This window comes from Clarias gariepinus, chromosome 4, assembly GCF_024256425.1.
Source record: "Clarias gariepinus isolate MV-2021 ecotype Netherlands chromosome 4, CGAR_prim_01v2, whole genome shotgun sequence".
Lineage (NCBI taxonomy): Eukaryota > Metazoa > Chordata > Actinopteri > Siluriformes > Clariidae > Clarias > Clarias gariepinus.
This window is the reverse complement of record NC_071103.1, coordinates 13,393,459-13,409,879: the sequence shown is the minus strand read 5'-3', so window position 1 is coordinate 13,409,879 and position 16,421 is coordinate 13,393,459. Positions and strand designations below refer to the sequence as shown.

General features: G+C 37.1%; 1 protein-coding gene and 1 non-coding gene across 2 annotated transcripts; one reads left to right on the top strand and one right to left on the bottom strand.

The window, feature by feature from the left end:
- Positions 1-3,235: 3,235 nt before the first annotated feature.
- On the bottom strand, positions 3,236-7,559 carry tpi1b (triosephosphate isomerase 1b). Its single transcript, XM_053495362.1, has 7 exons — positions 7,356-7,559; positions 4,810-4,933; positions 4,618-4,702; positions 4,388-4,520; positions 4,174-4,259; positions 3,998-4,085; positions 3,236-3,882 (listed from the first exon to the last, which is right to left on the bottom strand). The coding sequence occupies exons 1-7, from the start codon at positions 7,465-7,467 to the stop codon at positions 3,764-3,766; spliced, it is 747 nt and encodes a 248-aa protein (XP_053351337.1). The 5' UTR covers positions 7,468-7,559; the 3' UTR covers positions 3,236-3,763.
- Positions 7,560-14,005: 6,446 nt separating this feature from the next.
- On the top strand, positions 14,006-14,061 carry LOC128523334 (U7 small nuclear RNA). Its single transcript, XR_008360163.1, has one exon. It is a non-coding gene; the product is annotated as a U7 small nuclear RNA (small nuclear RNA).
- Positions 14,062-16,421: the final 2,360 nt, after the last annotated feature.

Below are 16,421 nucleotides of genomic sequence, written 5' to 3'. Positions count from 1 at the left end.
ATGAGGATTAAAGGGGGGAATAGATTACCCATGTCTTTTAGATTAACATTTCTCTTTTATTTTGGATGTTTTTGTGATAACAGATATAATGTATTTTCCTTGCCTCTTCTAATGGTCCAATCCCTTTCTGTAAATGTGCAATGTGGTTTCTCTTGCTCTCGCTCTCTTCCTCTGGTCCTCTTCTGATTTGACTGCTTCCCACCTCTTTAGTACTGTAGTATTTGTTTTGCTTTGTTTTGATGCCTTTTCTTTTCGTGATGGTCACCTCTCTCATAGATTGAATTTTTTTAACTAGTTATCATTCTTGTCTGCTTTTTTCTGAACCTTTCCTTATCCTCCTTACTCTTTCTATTCTTTCCTCCCCATGTGCTCTTTAACGAACATGTTCGGGTCACGTATGTATGTGCTCTGTGCTCGGCAGTAAGTATTCCCTCATAATGTTTTGCTTCTCTGCCTTTTCTTACAGCTCAAAAGTTTAACATCTGAACATCAGCTTTGAGCTAAAGGACACTGATCTTTTTCACTTGTATATACTTTCTGTACATATTGTACTGCTCTTGAAATAAATTAGAAAGAAATGATTTTTGTGGCTGTACGTTATTTTTGGAACAAGAACTATTAAAGCTTAGAATGATTTATGGAGGCTATAAGTAACATTTAAGAATGCGATAAATTATTTTGGTTAAAAGTTCTTTTAAAACCAAAGTGTCTGTAAATTTAAATTTGTTTTTGTTAGAAGTTTTGTAAAAAAAATTATTAAGTGCTTACATTTTTACTTGGTGAGATATTTTAAGGTATTTGGGGCAAATGGTTGCAACATTTGTTTCTGGTGATTGTAAAGAATTTAGCAAATTTGACCTTTTGTGTAGATGAGTTTTATTTGCCTGATTGCTGCACGGGTTTCACTGGATGTCAGTAGTTGAGCTTTGTACTTATTCCCTCAGCCACACTCAAATCTAGTAAAAGTCCTTTTTTCAAATAGGATTTTTAAAACTTGGCGTACTTTTTGCACTTCAGTGATATAACCCAGGTCAGTAACCAGGGTACAAATACTCCTTAGTTATGGTCTCTTGTGTCTCCCAATGTGTCTAAAACAACACATGGGTTTCTGAGGGCAAATTTAGGAAACATTTCCAGATCCTCGAAGGTTTTCAGTTGAAATGATGGGAATGCACTGGCTTTTCCGGGAAAGTTATTCTCCATTTTCTTACACATTAAAATACACTTGCATACAAATAAAAATAATTTGTATAGAAAAGGTATATATAAATTTGCCCATTTTCATTTTTGATGAAAGGATAAATTAGGACTAAAACACAATGATAATCACCACATTCTAAATATATTATTTAAATACAGTCATGGCCAAATGTTTTGAGAATTACATAAATATTGGAAATTGGAAAAGTTGCTGCTTAAGTTTTTATAATAGCAATTTTCATATACTCCAGAATGTTATGAAGAGTGTTCAGATGAATTGCATAGTCCTTCTTTGCCATGAAAATTAACTTAATTCCCAAAAAACCTTTCCACTGCATTTCATTGCTGTCATTAAAGGACCTGCTGAGATCATTTCAGTAATCGTCTTGTTAACTCAGGTGAGAATGTTGATGAGGACAAGGCTGGAGATCATAATGTCAGGCTGATTGGGTTAGAATGGCAGACTTGACATGTTAAAAGGAGAGTGATGCTTGAAATCATTGTTCTTCCATTGTTAACCACGGTGACCTGCAAAGAAACGCGTGCAGCTATCATTGCGTTGCATAAAAATGGCTTCACGGGCAAGGATATTGTGGCTACTGACATTGCACCTAAATCAACAATTTATAGGATCATCAAGAACTTTAAGGAAAGAGGTTCAATTCTTGTTAAGGAGGCTTCAGGATGTCCAAGAATGTCCAGCAAGCACCAGGATCGTCTCCTAAAGAGGATTCAGCTGCGGGATCGGAGTGCCACCAGTGCAGAGCTCGCTCAGGAATGGCAGCAGGCAGGTGTGAGCGCATCTGCACGCACAGTGAGGCGAAGACTTTTGGAAGATGGCCTGGTGTCAAGAAGGGCCGCAAAGAAGCCACTTCTCTCCAAAAAAAATACCCATCAGGGACAGATTGATCTTCTGCAGAAAGTATGGTGAATGGACTGCTGAGGACTGGGGCAAAGCCATATTCCGATGAAGCCCCTTTCCGATTGTTTGGGGCATCTGGAAAAAGGCTTGTGCGGAGAAGAAAAGGTGAGCACTACCATCAGTCCTGTGTCATGCCAACAGTAAAGCATCCTGAGACCATTCATGTGTGGGGAAGAACAATGCATTTTCCAGCACGATGGAGCACCGTGCCATAAGGCAAAAGTGATAACTAAGTGGCTCGGGGACCAAAACGTTGAAATTTTGGGTCCATGGCCTGGAAACTCCCCAGATCTTAATCCCATTGAGAACTTGTGGTCAATCCACAAGAGGCAGGTAGACAAACAAAAACCCACTAATTCTGAAGTGATTATGAAAGAATGGGTTGCTATCAGTCCGGATTTGGCCCAGAAGTTGATTGAGAGCCCAGTTGAATTGCAGAGGTCCTGAAAAAGAAGGGCCAACACTACAAATACTGACTTTTTGCATAAATGTCATGTAATTGTCGATAAAAGCCTTTGAAACAAAGATCTAAAAGCAGTTTAGCAGCAAACTTTGTGAAAACTAATATTTGTCATTCTCAAAACTTTTAGCCACGACTGTACATTCTCTTGCTGCGTGTATTGAATGTGAGCAAATACTGCCCTCTAGTGTACAAATAGAAAAACATCCATTCCAAGTTGAATGGAGAAATGTCAAAGCTAAAACTAATCTATCCATACTGTATGTCCAACCATTTGGAATTGCAATACAAACTTTATTTGTCCATCTTCATCAAATTCTACAAAAATGGCTGAACAAATCATGCTAATGCAACCCAGAATTAAATGAATTTAGGCCCATATATTAGATTGTATAAAGGAGTTCGAGAGAGCTTTAAGAGCTGGAGGTTACTTTTATATATTGGGCTTCTGAAGAGGTGGCTTAGTTATAAGATACACATTCATATTGTATTCATGTATTTGGGTGTTAGATGTTAGAGAGTGCTGGAACACAAGACTATATAACAGGCTGAAAGTAAGGCTTGTGATATGGACAAAATGAAGGATAATCAGATACATAACACGTCATTAATGTCAGTTTTTTCATTATGCACATAAAACAAGAGCACAGGCCTTTGTTCTTCGCTCAAACATTTATTACAAGGTTCTTCCTTGCATGAACCATATGACTTTTCATGAACAGCCTTGACACAGTAGCCAAAGCTGCCAGAGCTGCTGATGCATTATTAACTTAAATCACAGAACATACAGTAAGGGGGGAATTCTACTGACTTAAAATACATTATTGGCTTTTATTGCCATAAACTGGACAGTGTAAGCACAAACGAAAGTGGGTAAACATTTGTCAGGTGAAGGCATGGCCCAAGAGTCCAGTGCTATCTGTTCTAATCTAGGTAGGCAGTTATCAGTGTTATAAACTTCACATCAAGTGCCAATCACATCACAGCTAAATAATCCCTTTGATAGTCAATTCATTATGCACAAATGAAAAATACATTTATGCAGTAGCAGCACACAAATACGTGGGGCGAGGAGCAAATAAACATTTAGTTAGAATAGGACAGAAGTGCTTTATGCTAGGGCGGTGAAATGGACATAGTTAGTGCCAGTTGTTCCTCATCTGCTCCGTTTCAAGATCCTTTCACGCTTTGGCGTTGATTATGTCAACAAACTCTGGCTTCAATGAAGCTCCGCCCACCAAGAATCCATCCACGTCTTTCTGGCCGGCCAGCTCCTTGCAGGTACCCCCAGTAACTGAGCCTGAAAATGAGCGAGGGAAAAAAAATAATAATAAAATTGTTATCTTTATCTGAATGTACATCACTGATCATTGAAATACCCATGAAACAAGTAAAGGCAGAAAGTGACCCTTTACCTCCATAGATGATCCGGACAGAGTTAGCAACAGCCTCAGAAACGTTGGTACTCATCCACTGCCTGAGTTTATCATGTACTTCTTGAGCCTAAACACAAGTGAAAATTATCATACTTTTATACATAGTTATAAAACATAGTTATAAAACTTTGATCAGGAAATAACCGAGGGTGTACCTGTTGTGGAGATGCAGTTTTGCCAGTTCCGATGGCCCAGACAGGCTCATAAGCAAGCACCACCTTACTCCAGTCCTTAACATTGTCTACAAAAGAAGAAAGGTTTAAGTATGCACAGCAAAAATATAATAAAATAATAATAATAAAAAAATTAAAAAAAAAAAAAAAAAAAAACACCACACAAATCATACAACCAACAACCGTATTTATTTACCTGCGATGGCTTTGGTCTGCATGAAGACAACCTTTTCGGTGATACCAGCCTCTCGCTCGTCCAACTTCTCCCCAATACAAGCGATCACACCCAGGCCGCTCTCGAGAGCATGAGCTACTTTCTGGCCAATCAGCTACAATGATCAGTGCCACAACGACACATGGTAAGGAACAATCCTCATGGCTGTAATTACATTTCTTAGAAGCAATGATTAAGTTCCTCTGGGTTACCTCATCACTCTCTCCAAACACGTGACGGCGCTCAGAGTGTCCCAGAATCACCCACTCCACACCACAGTCTTTGATCATCGCAGGGCTGGGGGGGACAAAAGAATGGAGGGGTTAACAAAGTATTTAGAGTGTGTGTGTGTGTGTGTGGGGGGGGGGGGGGTAATTATGAATTATTAATGAGTGGCCCTGTACCTGATCTCTCCAGTGAAGGCACCCTTGGCAACCTTGTAGCAGTTCTGCGCAGCTACGCCAATTTTAGCATCAAGCTTGGACCTGGCAAAGTCGAGGTAAATAGAAGGAGCACCACAGACCACCTCTGCAAGAAGAGTTTTATAAGAAAACCATTAAAAATGCTACATTGTTAAAACATGTATAGGGGAACAGATAAAAATACATAAAAGTACATAAGCCAACCACCATCAACTAGATGTTTACAATTTCTACAAAATTGTCTCTTGTAATTAAAAAGCGAAAGAAAACACTTGGGGACAGAGCTAATGATGACTTATTTATATATTAATGTCCTGATGCTGTTGAGTGCTTCATTTTCAAAAGGAAATCTACAGTAAATGCACCTGCCTAGAACATTACAAATGGAAGATATTATATTTTATGCCACACTAAAGGATGTTCCCAGGAAGCTTGGGATATGTATAAATAACCAAATACGAATCATATTATGTCCCTAGGGTGTACATGTTACAGATGTATGATCACATGACCCTAACGGCAAACTCCTTTTCAGTCCAATGTAACATCACAGTACATTTATCATGCATCCGTTTCTCAGATCTTAATTTTTGTCATACTATCAGCGTTCCTCTAAAACCGTGATTCTCAAGCCTGGTCCCGGAGAACCCAGTCTTGCACATTTTAATGTTCTCAGGTTCAAGCAGACCCCATTTAATTAATCATCTAATTAACAGCTTTTTCATAATTTGAGTGTAGTAGAGCAAGGAAAACATTATGTAAAAAATTAAATGTACACGTATATGCAGAGCAGGGCTCTTCCAGAACTAGGGTTAAGATCCATTGGCATCACTGGCATAGTTGTATAGAATCTAATACGTGTATTTTGCCCTCTTGTGTATTATCGATGCATTGTATGTAGTAAAGTCTGGTTAAATACCTGTGAAAGATGATCTCTCTTCACTTGTTATTGATTTTAATATTATTGGATAATTGAATGATGAATAAAAAATTAAATGTGAATATGTGAAGTGAATAAAATGCAAGATGTTAAAAGGTTTCTGTTTGGGGAAAATAATTTCCATTTATTCTAAATGATCAGGATGTTTCTGGTTTCTAAAAATCTGCAATTTCTTTTTCCAAACAAAACCAATTCTCACTTAAAGGTGCAATAGAGTGTTCATATTAGGAAAAACAATGACTTCTGACTGTTCTGAAAAAGGTGCATAGTACTTCAATTAGCATAGTTAAGAATGGAAGCATCAACAGAATTACAGTACCAAGTGCCATTTAAAGCATGACCCTAACTATGACTCGTGCCCACTGTCCTCTGTGCGGTTTGGAGACAGAGCTACAGGCTGTGGTATTTGCAAGACTATCTTGGGTAAAGCCAAATCTAAATTAAACCCTAGCACTGACTTTGCCTTAAAGGTCACACATCCTAGTCTCTGCTGTCAAAAGGTTAGAGGTCATTCATGAGAAGGTTACGTGGCATTTTTTACAGTTCACGGGTCAAGCAGAAACTGGGAGATAAAGGTCAGTTATGGGATAAAATTAGAAACAGATTTATTGAGGGGAAAGAAAATGAACCAAATATCAGTTATGCCACTTGACTTAAGAACTGTGGAGCTTCACTAGTGTACGTGTTTGTGAGAGAGAGAGAGAGAGAGATGGCTGGGAGAGAAATGTTAAGACATATGTTGAACTTTGGTTGATTGAAGTCCACAGCTCTGTGTGCGTGTGTGTACAGTAAATAAACTTTTTTTATATATACACTTTTCACACTGATTTCAAAAGGCTTTAAATAATAAACCAAGGAAAGTTTTTTTTTTCCCCCTTCATTAATGCTGATTTACATTATATATGCGACTTCTTGTGAAATCTCCAGATATACAACTATTTCTGAACCTAACCACATGGTTCAGATCAGATACTGAACACAAAATGAGCCTTTAAGTAGCCTTGCCATGCTTAAAAACGAGGAACTCCTTGTGTGTGCTTATTGTACATCCATGACAACGTACGATTTCTTCACTGTTTCCTCGCTCTGGCTCTGGCTACGTGCTCGCAGACACACACACATGCGCGCGCGCGCTTCCACGCACACACCCACCCACCAGCAGGGCTGCGAGCTCAGGCCTCACCGCAGCATCACTCCGCTACTGCACTCCTGCGATCACCGTCTGCACTGAAGCGAGTCACGAACCATTACATACAGTATAACGTTCTCGGCGCCATTTTTCCCTCTTAAATAAACATACTCTGAACTCTGACTCGCACACACCGAGGAAATACACATATGACCTTGAATGGGAGGCTAGCTCGATTTAGCTACAGTGGTGGTGCAGTCTGCCCTCTCGTGCGCGTTATAAATGAGATACTTTGTAACAAACGGGAATTTAACCGTCTAAATTGAATTAGCTGAGCTAGCGGAACTAAACCCGGAAGTAAGAGAATAACAGTGTGGAAAGAACACAAGCAACATTTTTCCTTATTAATATTATAAAAAAATATATTACTAATATTAATATTAATGCTAATTTCCTCACCGGTGTCGGCGTTGAGTTTGGCGCTGTTCAGAGTGTTGATAAGCTCTCCCAGGCTTTTCTTGTCACCGTTCATCTTCCAGTTTCCACCAACGAAAAATTTCCTGCCAGCCATGTTTGCAGAAAGCTTAAGCACCAACACACAGCCTGCTTAGTTATTAGAGATGACCCCACGAGGAGACAGAGAGACAGCAGAGAGCAGTCAGTGCAGTGGGTTTATATACACGAACACACTGCTCCACCTACAGACCTACTGACAGCTCACTGGTTTTCAACACACACACACCACGCCTGCATTGCAAAGCGCGCAGGACCAAGCCTGGGGTGTGTTTCAATTCAGACATAACACAGCTCCTATGTGCACTTCCATTTTACCACCTGCGAGTGCTCGCTTCCATGTTGCACATTTGAGTGACATGCATTTTACATTTACATTTAGGAATTTGACAGGCACTCTTATCAAGAAATTAAAAAAAAAAATTATCTGCACCCTCTCTTTGTGGAATTTGTTTTAATTGATTTTTAGAAAAGACAAATACATACTTTTTCACCACAATCCTATCCATATTTCTTCTCAATACACTTTGTCCATCTGTCAACAAGATTTTGTATCTCTTCATTCAAAAAAAGTTTTAGCTATGAGCTATAAGCCACAAATTCATCACTGTCTTCACTTCTTCATCAAAAGTGAATCTTCGTCCTCGTAGGGACCAAGCAGGTGATAGTGATAGCGATAAAGCAAGATCAGGACTATAGGAAGGATGTTATGTTGTTGGCAGCCGTAGACGTGAATGGGTGTCCAGCTACTTCTTGATGGCTAACACTTGTGCGAATTTCCTTACTAGTCTATTCATTCATACACACTTATATGAGACAAAACACTTTCTTCCTACTGCACACAAAGTCTTCAATAAATAACGGCACCGGGGACAACCTTACACCATAAAAAAAACACTGCTCTTCTTTCGTGCAAATTACAAAGGAACATCTCATTGCAGTTACAATTACACTGATGCAACACATTCACACCTGCACAGCAGTGAATGGGGAGATCGTAAAGGAGAATCCTTTAACAACTCAACAACGTTTTTGCAGAGTATTAACATTGTAGGCAGAAATGCATTTCGTCCTTTGCGTTTAATCTTCAATAAGCATTTCAGTGTAACAGGCACTGTTGGTTGTTGAAGTTTTTTCCTGACAATGTTCCAATACTGGCCCTCAAGAATCCTAGAAAAGTGTATAAATATATAAGACAAAACCTTGAAGGCAAAGCGCTGATAATACAGTGTTTTTCTGTTTTAACAGACGTTTGAATGTAATTGAGTGCAGACATATTTTGACTCACCCTTGTATATCCTTACGCTTGTTGAAGTACCATCAGTCAAACTCTGTTGTGTGAGTTAACCTCAATGCCTAAGAAACAGATGGTTCTTTAGTTGTTGCTGAAAGATGCCAGTGGTTCTAATTATTTTCCATTAGACTGGTAGGGGTAAGATTTTCAGATCAAACTGAATGCCCTTGGTCTAAACTCCTAAAATACTGGAGCTGTTCACTCCATATACTGTATGTGCCCCCTGGGTGACCCGATCATAAGTGGACAGCACTAAGTACAGATGTGCTCAAGATCCGATGCACTTCAAAGGCACATTGTGATCCAGATCACATTTGTGGGTCACACAGCACACATTGCTGCCTTAAATTTGTAGTGGGAATATTAAAGCAATCACCTTGAGACATTTTTGGAAATCACAGGGAAAGGTAGACTGAGCTTCTAGCCTAATGGATAAAGGCAACGTTATAACAGCATAGACAAAGTTGCTTTTTGCGCAGATTCTTTCATCATCTCATCTTTTATTGATTTACAAGGTTTGAAAGCTGACCACCCAGTTAAAACGTTTATCACAGCCACTATGGGTACACCAGATGTAATTTGCATAAAATCTGTGTCTGAAAACAAATATAGTGGGGAAAAAAGGCACAATAAACATGGAAAACACATTTTCTCATCCATAAATGATGTATAAAATCCAATCACAAATATTCTCTGTAGATGTGTTAGACAGGTGTTAGGCATTTAAATTTTTTTACTTGTGATTGGACCACTCAAGGTGGATAGTAATACCAGGTCTAAACAGCGCCTTTGGTACACTAATGGCAGCTCTTTCAAAGGTGGCAGATAATCAAAGCTGTAACTACATACTGTATATAAACAAACCTTAAACTTCATAAAGTCCTTATTCACATCTCCAGATATATTAAAATCAGGTAAAACAGTAATTACATCTTTCAATTGACTGCTACTTTAAAATCTTATTTGGAGTTATTATTGCAACTAGTGGACAGAAATGGGAACTACAACAATTAACCCATCTACTCAAGCTGACATCTCTCAAGTGATGGTGGGCCACAATGACCTGTTACTTTCAATCCAGTTATCATTGCTGTTACGGAATTTACACAGTTACTCACTCATTATGAGCAATTTCATACCATATGTGTTCAGCCTACAATACGTGTGTAGACTGTGCTGGGAAACCAGAGAAAAGTCACAAAATACTTGCAGAACTCCGTGCTCACAGACTGGAGGTGGGATTGAACCCTCAACCCTGGATGTGTGAGATGACATAATAATAGAGGCCCACTGGACCAGGAATCATATGTCTTGTGCTCAGAAAAGAATCAGCTGGTAGGTCAGATATTAACATTGTCACTATAGTTTTAAAGTACCCTGCAGTTGCCAAAACCTTGTTTAATAGCAAATTATTCAAATTGACTCTAAGAAATTTTAACAAACAAAAACAATGTGTAAGTGTAGACAATACATAGTACAGAAATGAGGATCAAAATATATAAAATTATTCATCTTAATGAAAAAAAAACAGTGGGTACAAACACTGTCTTACAGTGGGTAAAAACTAAATTCTTACATGAAGATAAATAATATATCTTGCTTTAAAAATGAAAAAATCAGGTGAAGAGTCTTGTTCAGGGTAAAGAGTCAACCTTTACATATGATATTCTGTATTAATTACAAATAATGTGGGTAATTACTGTTCTGTAAGGGAGGATTTGATATATAGTTAACTCGAGGTACCTGTGGCTCCACATGCATGCAGATCCTGATGCCTGCATGCTACCATTACCTGCAGATCTGCCACTTCTCGCTCTGCTTTAATAGTTCATCAGCCCTTAATTTTGCCTGTCTTATGCACTGTCCACTGTTACATTCAGTAAGGAACACCTGTGACACACTCTCAGTGATGATGATGATGCCTACTGTGATGGTGGGGGACAGCTGCTACACCGGCCAGACAAACACTAAGGGTAGGATAACAGAATTTCTGTTTTATGTATGTATAGATAGATATATGCCATGTAATGTTTTATTTTATTCATTCATTTATTCATTCATTTTCTTTAGTGCTTACATGGTCATGGGGCCCAGAGCCTATCCCAAGAGTCTTTGGGTATATGTTTAAGTAAGAAAAATGAAGAATAATAAAATATTATAATAATATATAAAATAATAATATATGTGTTTTGTACAAAGCAATCTAGAAATTGTCCTAGCTGAATACTTTTACGGATTATGTTTAACCTGGTACAAGTCTGAACTGCAAAAGGAACATTTAGACACACACACATGTGCGCGCGCGTGCACACACACACACACACACACACACTTTTCAACTGTCACTACAAGCAAAACTGGAAAAAGGGCATTTAGTCATTGTACTCAGTAATTATAAAAGGCTCGTGAGGCAGGTGGAGTTTCAGCTGAGCTCGATGATCAACTCAGCAAAACTCAACAAAACAATACACTCCAACTCCAAATGTGTATGCACGTGTCTGTGTATGTGAGGGTTTTTTTTGTTTTGTTTTATTTGATTGATGAAGCCAAACCTACACTTCTTGGTTTATTAGAGAAGGCATTAAAAAAAACAGTGTACAAAGTCTAAAACTTCTATTTGTATTTAATCCCACTAAACTTGTAATGGTAATAAATATAATAGTCACCATTGGCCTCCACGGGCCCCATGGACTGCAGAGATACCTTGATGAATGGATGGAGATATTTCTATCAGTAGGGGGCAGCACAAGGTTATTTACTGGCACAGGATGACCAAAAATACTTAATAAAAAGGTAGTGTTGTTTACAAATTGGTCCAGCTGATACTTTATGTATGATATATTTCTGAGACAGCATATATAAAACAATAAGAGTTGTTGTTGGTCTTTCAGCTGCTCCTGGTAAGGGGTCCGCACTACAACTTGGCACAGGTTTTACGCCGGATGCCCTTCCTGACGCAACCCTCCTAATTTTATCCGGGCTTGGGATCGGCACGGCATCTAGTGGCTGGGGTTTGGGCACTGGCTGGAAATCGAACCCGGGCCTTCTGCATGGCAGGCGAAACACCTACCACTGAGCCACCAGTGCCCTATATATAAAACAATAAGAGAGAATAAAGAATTAGAACCTCATTACTATAAAAGTCTAAATCTAAATATTATGTTGCCTTCATCTTTGTACCATGCATAATTTATCTTCGCACTGCCATATATTCCACCCATAATAATTCTGTATATACTGTACTATATAGACATCCCTATACACATATATAACCTGTTTAGCATGTTATCTTCTGGAAATGTCTTCACCACTCGATGCTTGCACAGATATTTTGTATATTGGCATTTACAAACACAACTTTTAATACATACTGCAGTTCTGTACATAAGACACTCACACACCTATACGTATAAACTCATAACCTTATTCTACTACATTTGTTATTTATTGTAAACTACAGGTTACCCGTGGCTCCGCCTGCATGCAGATCCTTGGTCTGACACACCTACGACAGAACTACCTGTCCAAACACCACTGGCCAACTGATTTCTGTTCTGATTTCTGTTTTATATATGATAGGCCACTTTTGCCTAACATATATATTTTGGTTAAATGCTAACTGCATGTTATCGTCTTTGAATATATACTTTGCACAATGACAAAGTTAAATCTAATCTAATCCAATGACTATTGTTAATATTTACTTTAATGGTTTAATATGCTTAAAACTATTTATTGATAATTTATTATCTGATCATTTGGAAGAGGAAGGCTACAGTACCACAGAAAACCACTTGATAACCATTCTGTACAATTGTGATGAGCAGAAAAGCATCTGAATATTTCTGGGGTTTTTTGAGAAGAGAAAGCTGAGGCTGCAGTGGGCACATATTTACCAATCTGGACAATTAAAAACTAGGGGGGGGAAAACATCGCCTGGTCTAAAGAATTTTTATTTCTGCTGATGCACACATATAAAAGGGTCAGAATCTGCTGCCTGCTGCATGAATCTATAGCCCCATCCGGCTTTGTGTCAACATCCCTTCATGGCCATGCTATTTTCAGCATCATGTGACAATGCAAAATGATGCAATCCTGACCTGAATATGAGTGGAATATTTCCAGAATCTTGTGAAATCCATGCTATGAAGAAGTGTGACCATTTTCAGAGAAAAAGGAGGCTTACAGTATTAATATAGTGTTCCTCATAAATTGCTCAGTCATAAATTAAAATAGATTAGGAGAGAAAATAAACCAAAAGTGTAAATTCATATACATTAAATTACAGAGCTATTAATAAAACACCATACAGCAAAATGTATAAATATTGAAAGTTTAGATTTAGTTTTAGTCTAAAGGTTAGACTACTTCAGTAGTTAGGTGATGCACTGCATTTACATACTGTATGCTGTAGTGTACAGGAAAAAAGTGATTTACAGTTTTGCTGAGATATCATATAAAATCATTTTTTAATACTATATACACACACACCCAGGAGGGAGAACTAGAAATTAGGCATTGTTAAAGCATTGAAAAACACAGTGAATTTACATCAAAACAACTGCCTTTTTGTTATAAGAAACATCACCTGTGCACATACACATTAAAAGAAATAGACATATACATTATATACTGAATGTCTACATGTCTAAATATGGAAACATGGTTTCTTATTGGAATTTGGATTTGTGTATAAAATATTTGCATGAAATATAATAAGCTTAATTTAATAACTAATTAAATATACAACAATTTAGTGTCATTTCACTGTATTATGTAAAACAGAAGATTATGTATTCAATTTTAAATGTGAAGTTAGGAATCAGGTAAATATTAATAAATGCATAAAAATCTTTTCAAAATGTACAACTAGCTTCACATTTCTGACTGAAGCTTATATCAGTAAAGTGTTATTTTTTCCACATTATATTATATTAATTTATTTCAGAGTTCAGTTTGGTAACATTTACTTATTCGAAATAAATAAATAAACAAATGCCTGTAACGGAGCACTTACAGGCAGCGAGTGGCAGCGAGTATACAAGGTGACGTCACATCCACCGCCAGGATATGTGCTTACCCATAAGCACTTGCGCATTGTTTCGTGATATTTTTAAACTTAAATCTTTTCAGTGTGGTATTATCGATGCTGTGATCACTTTGAAACTGTAAAATAGTAATATTAAATTTACAATGTGTAACATGTCTAATATATAACATTATTTATAGAATAATGAACCTACCGTGACTGAGATGTCTGTCGGCCTTACTCAGATATCGGACGCAAGCGGTTAGAAAGTTGGAAAATTTGCTCTTTTTGTATTTGTCTAGAAGGCTTTTTCGAAAGAAAAAGCCCCCTGATTAGTTGAAAAATAGTTGAAATATATGTAATTTGAACTCCGATACATGCAGTACGTTATTATAAACTTATAAGATGTAATATTACATGGTGTAAGTGATATGTTAAATTTGAAATAATGAAATAATTTTTAAATAATAAATATGTTAAATAATTCAGTCATTTAGTTAATTTCGTTATTTTAATCAAAAATAAAATGTTACATTTTCAATAAACAGACCCCCAACATGTCTACGTACACACCTTCATGGCTATAGTTCCAGTAATGAAAACATTACTATACAGCTAAGGACACATTATGATAAACAAAATGAGCATTTCACATCATATTTTCTGGTTCTAGTCGTTCGTTCCTTTTGAATCTATTGCACTCCATAGCGTCTATGGGAGTCACGTGACAAAAGAATGAACGACTAGGACAAGAAGACTCATTGAGAAGAATCGCTCAATTCTGTTTCCTGTGTACTGCACTGCATAGCGTCTATGGGAGTCACGTGACAAAAAAACTAACGATTCAGACCAAAAGACTCAAAGGTACTTCTAATCTCTGTTTCCTGTACACAACCTACGGAGGTTTTGCGAAGCGTTGCACATGCGGCCAATAAAAAAACTTTCCGTGACTACTAGATTTTCTAAATCACAGTTAAGTGATCATGAACGACTCATCACTAGCATGTACAGGTGCATTTCAATAAATTAGAATATCATCGAAAAAAAAATTCAGTTATGCAATTTAAATGGTAAAACTCATAGCATGTAGATTCATTACGGTATGGATAATTATGGTAATGAGGTAGAAAAGGTGCATGAGCAACAGGTATAACCACAGCTTCGAGAGTATTGTGAAACAAAGCCCATTTAAGAATTTGGTGAGATTCACAAGGAGTGGACTGCAGCAGGAATTAGTGCTACCAGGTAGTTTTAGAGCACTTTATGCTTCCCTCTGCTGACCAACTTTATAGGGATGCTGATTTAATTTTCAAGCACCTGCCCACACTGCCAAATACAGTATTGATTGCTGTACATGTTAATACTTTTTAGTAGTTTCTGTGTTCCAACATCTCTGTGTTAAAAATCTTTTTTATTTATTTATATTTATTGGTTTTAAGTAATATTCAAATTTTCTATTATACAGAATTTTGGGTTTTCATCAGCTGTAAGCCATAATCATCAAAATAAAAATAAACATAAACACTTGAAATATATCAGTCTATGTGTAATGAATCTATATAATATAAGTTATACTTTTTGAATTGAAAACAAAGCACAATGATAATAAAAACATGTTGACTGGCTCATCGAGCACCTTTGGGATAAACTGAAACGGAGATTATGAACCAGGCCTTCTCATCCAACATCAATCCCTGACCTCATAAATGCTCTATAAAATTAATGGCACGAATTTCAATAAAACACAGCTTGCCAAGAAGATTGAAAGCTGTTATAGCTGCAAAAAGGGGGGGGGGGCAACTCCATATTGAAAAAGATGTATTTGGATGTATGTATGTATCTATGTATGTATGTATAATAATTTTAATGCATTAAACTGTAATTAAAATTGTTCAGGACCAAAAATGTTTTTAAAATTGTTAAACTTATTTGTATAACAAGAGGCAAATCCCTCCATAATAATGTTCTAAAAATTTAAGTGACTAGATAACGAGGATTCGCACCAGTGTTTAAGAAAGAAACACAGCACAAAGCTGAAGAGTAAGGGACCAAAGCAAAAACTAACAGATCCTTAGCAATACTTCCTTTAGTAAGTTATTTTAAAACTAAAATAAAGCGTTGTGTAAATATAATGTGTGTGTGTGTGTGTGTGTGTGTGTGTGAAATTCAAATAAGAGAGGAGAAAGGTTAATTGTGAAAGATAAGAAGGGGGAGATGGTAGGAGCTGAAAGTAAGACTCTCCGCTTACTTAGCTTCGCACACACACACACACACACACAGTGCCTGCGCGCATTAAACGGAAACTCTTTTTTTATGCTTTTTTTTTTAAAGGTAAATTGCAGGTTAATTTGTTTTATTTTTACTTTATATTTTGTATTAATTGTTTTTATTTATTTATTTTTTGGGGTTGTGGAACGAATAATTTTCCTGTTTCCATTATTCTTATGGGAGGATTTGCTTTGATTTATGAGTGTTTTGGAATACAAGCCCACTTCTGGAACAAATTATGCTCATAATGCAAGGTTTCACTGTACATGCATCATAAATGCATGTAATATGCCAGTACTGTATTGTTATAACAGTAATATATTTGATCATTATAAGGATGTAAAATTATGTTGTAATTCTGTATATATTTTTATAGCAATTACATGTGTGTGTGGGGGGGGGGGGGGGGCTTATATTACTC

Coding starts and splice junctions, on each gene's coding strand:
- tpi1b (XM_053495362.1), bottom strand. CDS start 7,467: ATGGCTGGCAGGAAATTTTTCGTTGGTGGAAACTGGAAGATGAACGGT. Junction 4,703..4,809: donor GCCTTCACTGGAGAGATCAG/GTACAGGGCCAC, acceptor TGTCCCCCCCAG/CCCTGCGATGATCAAAGACT. Junction 3,883..3,997: donor TGTCCGGATCATCTATGGAG/GTAAAGGGTCAC, acceptor GCTCATTTTCAG/GCTCAGTTACTGGGGGTACC.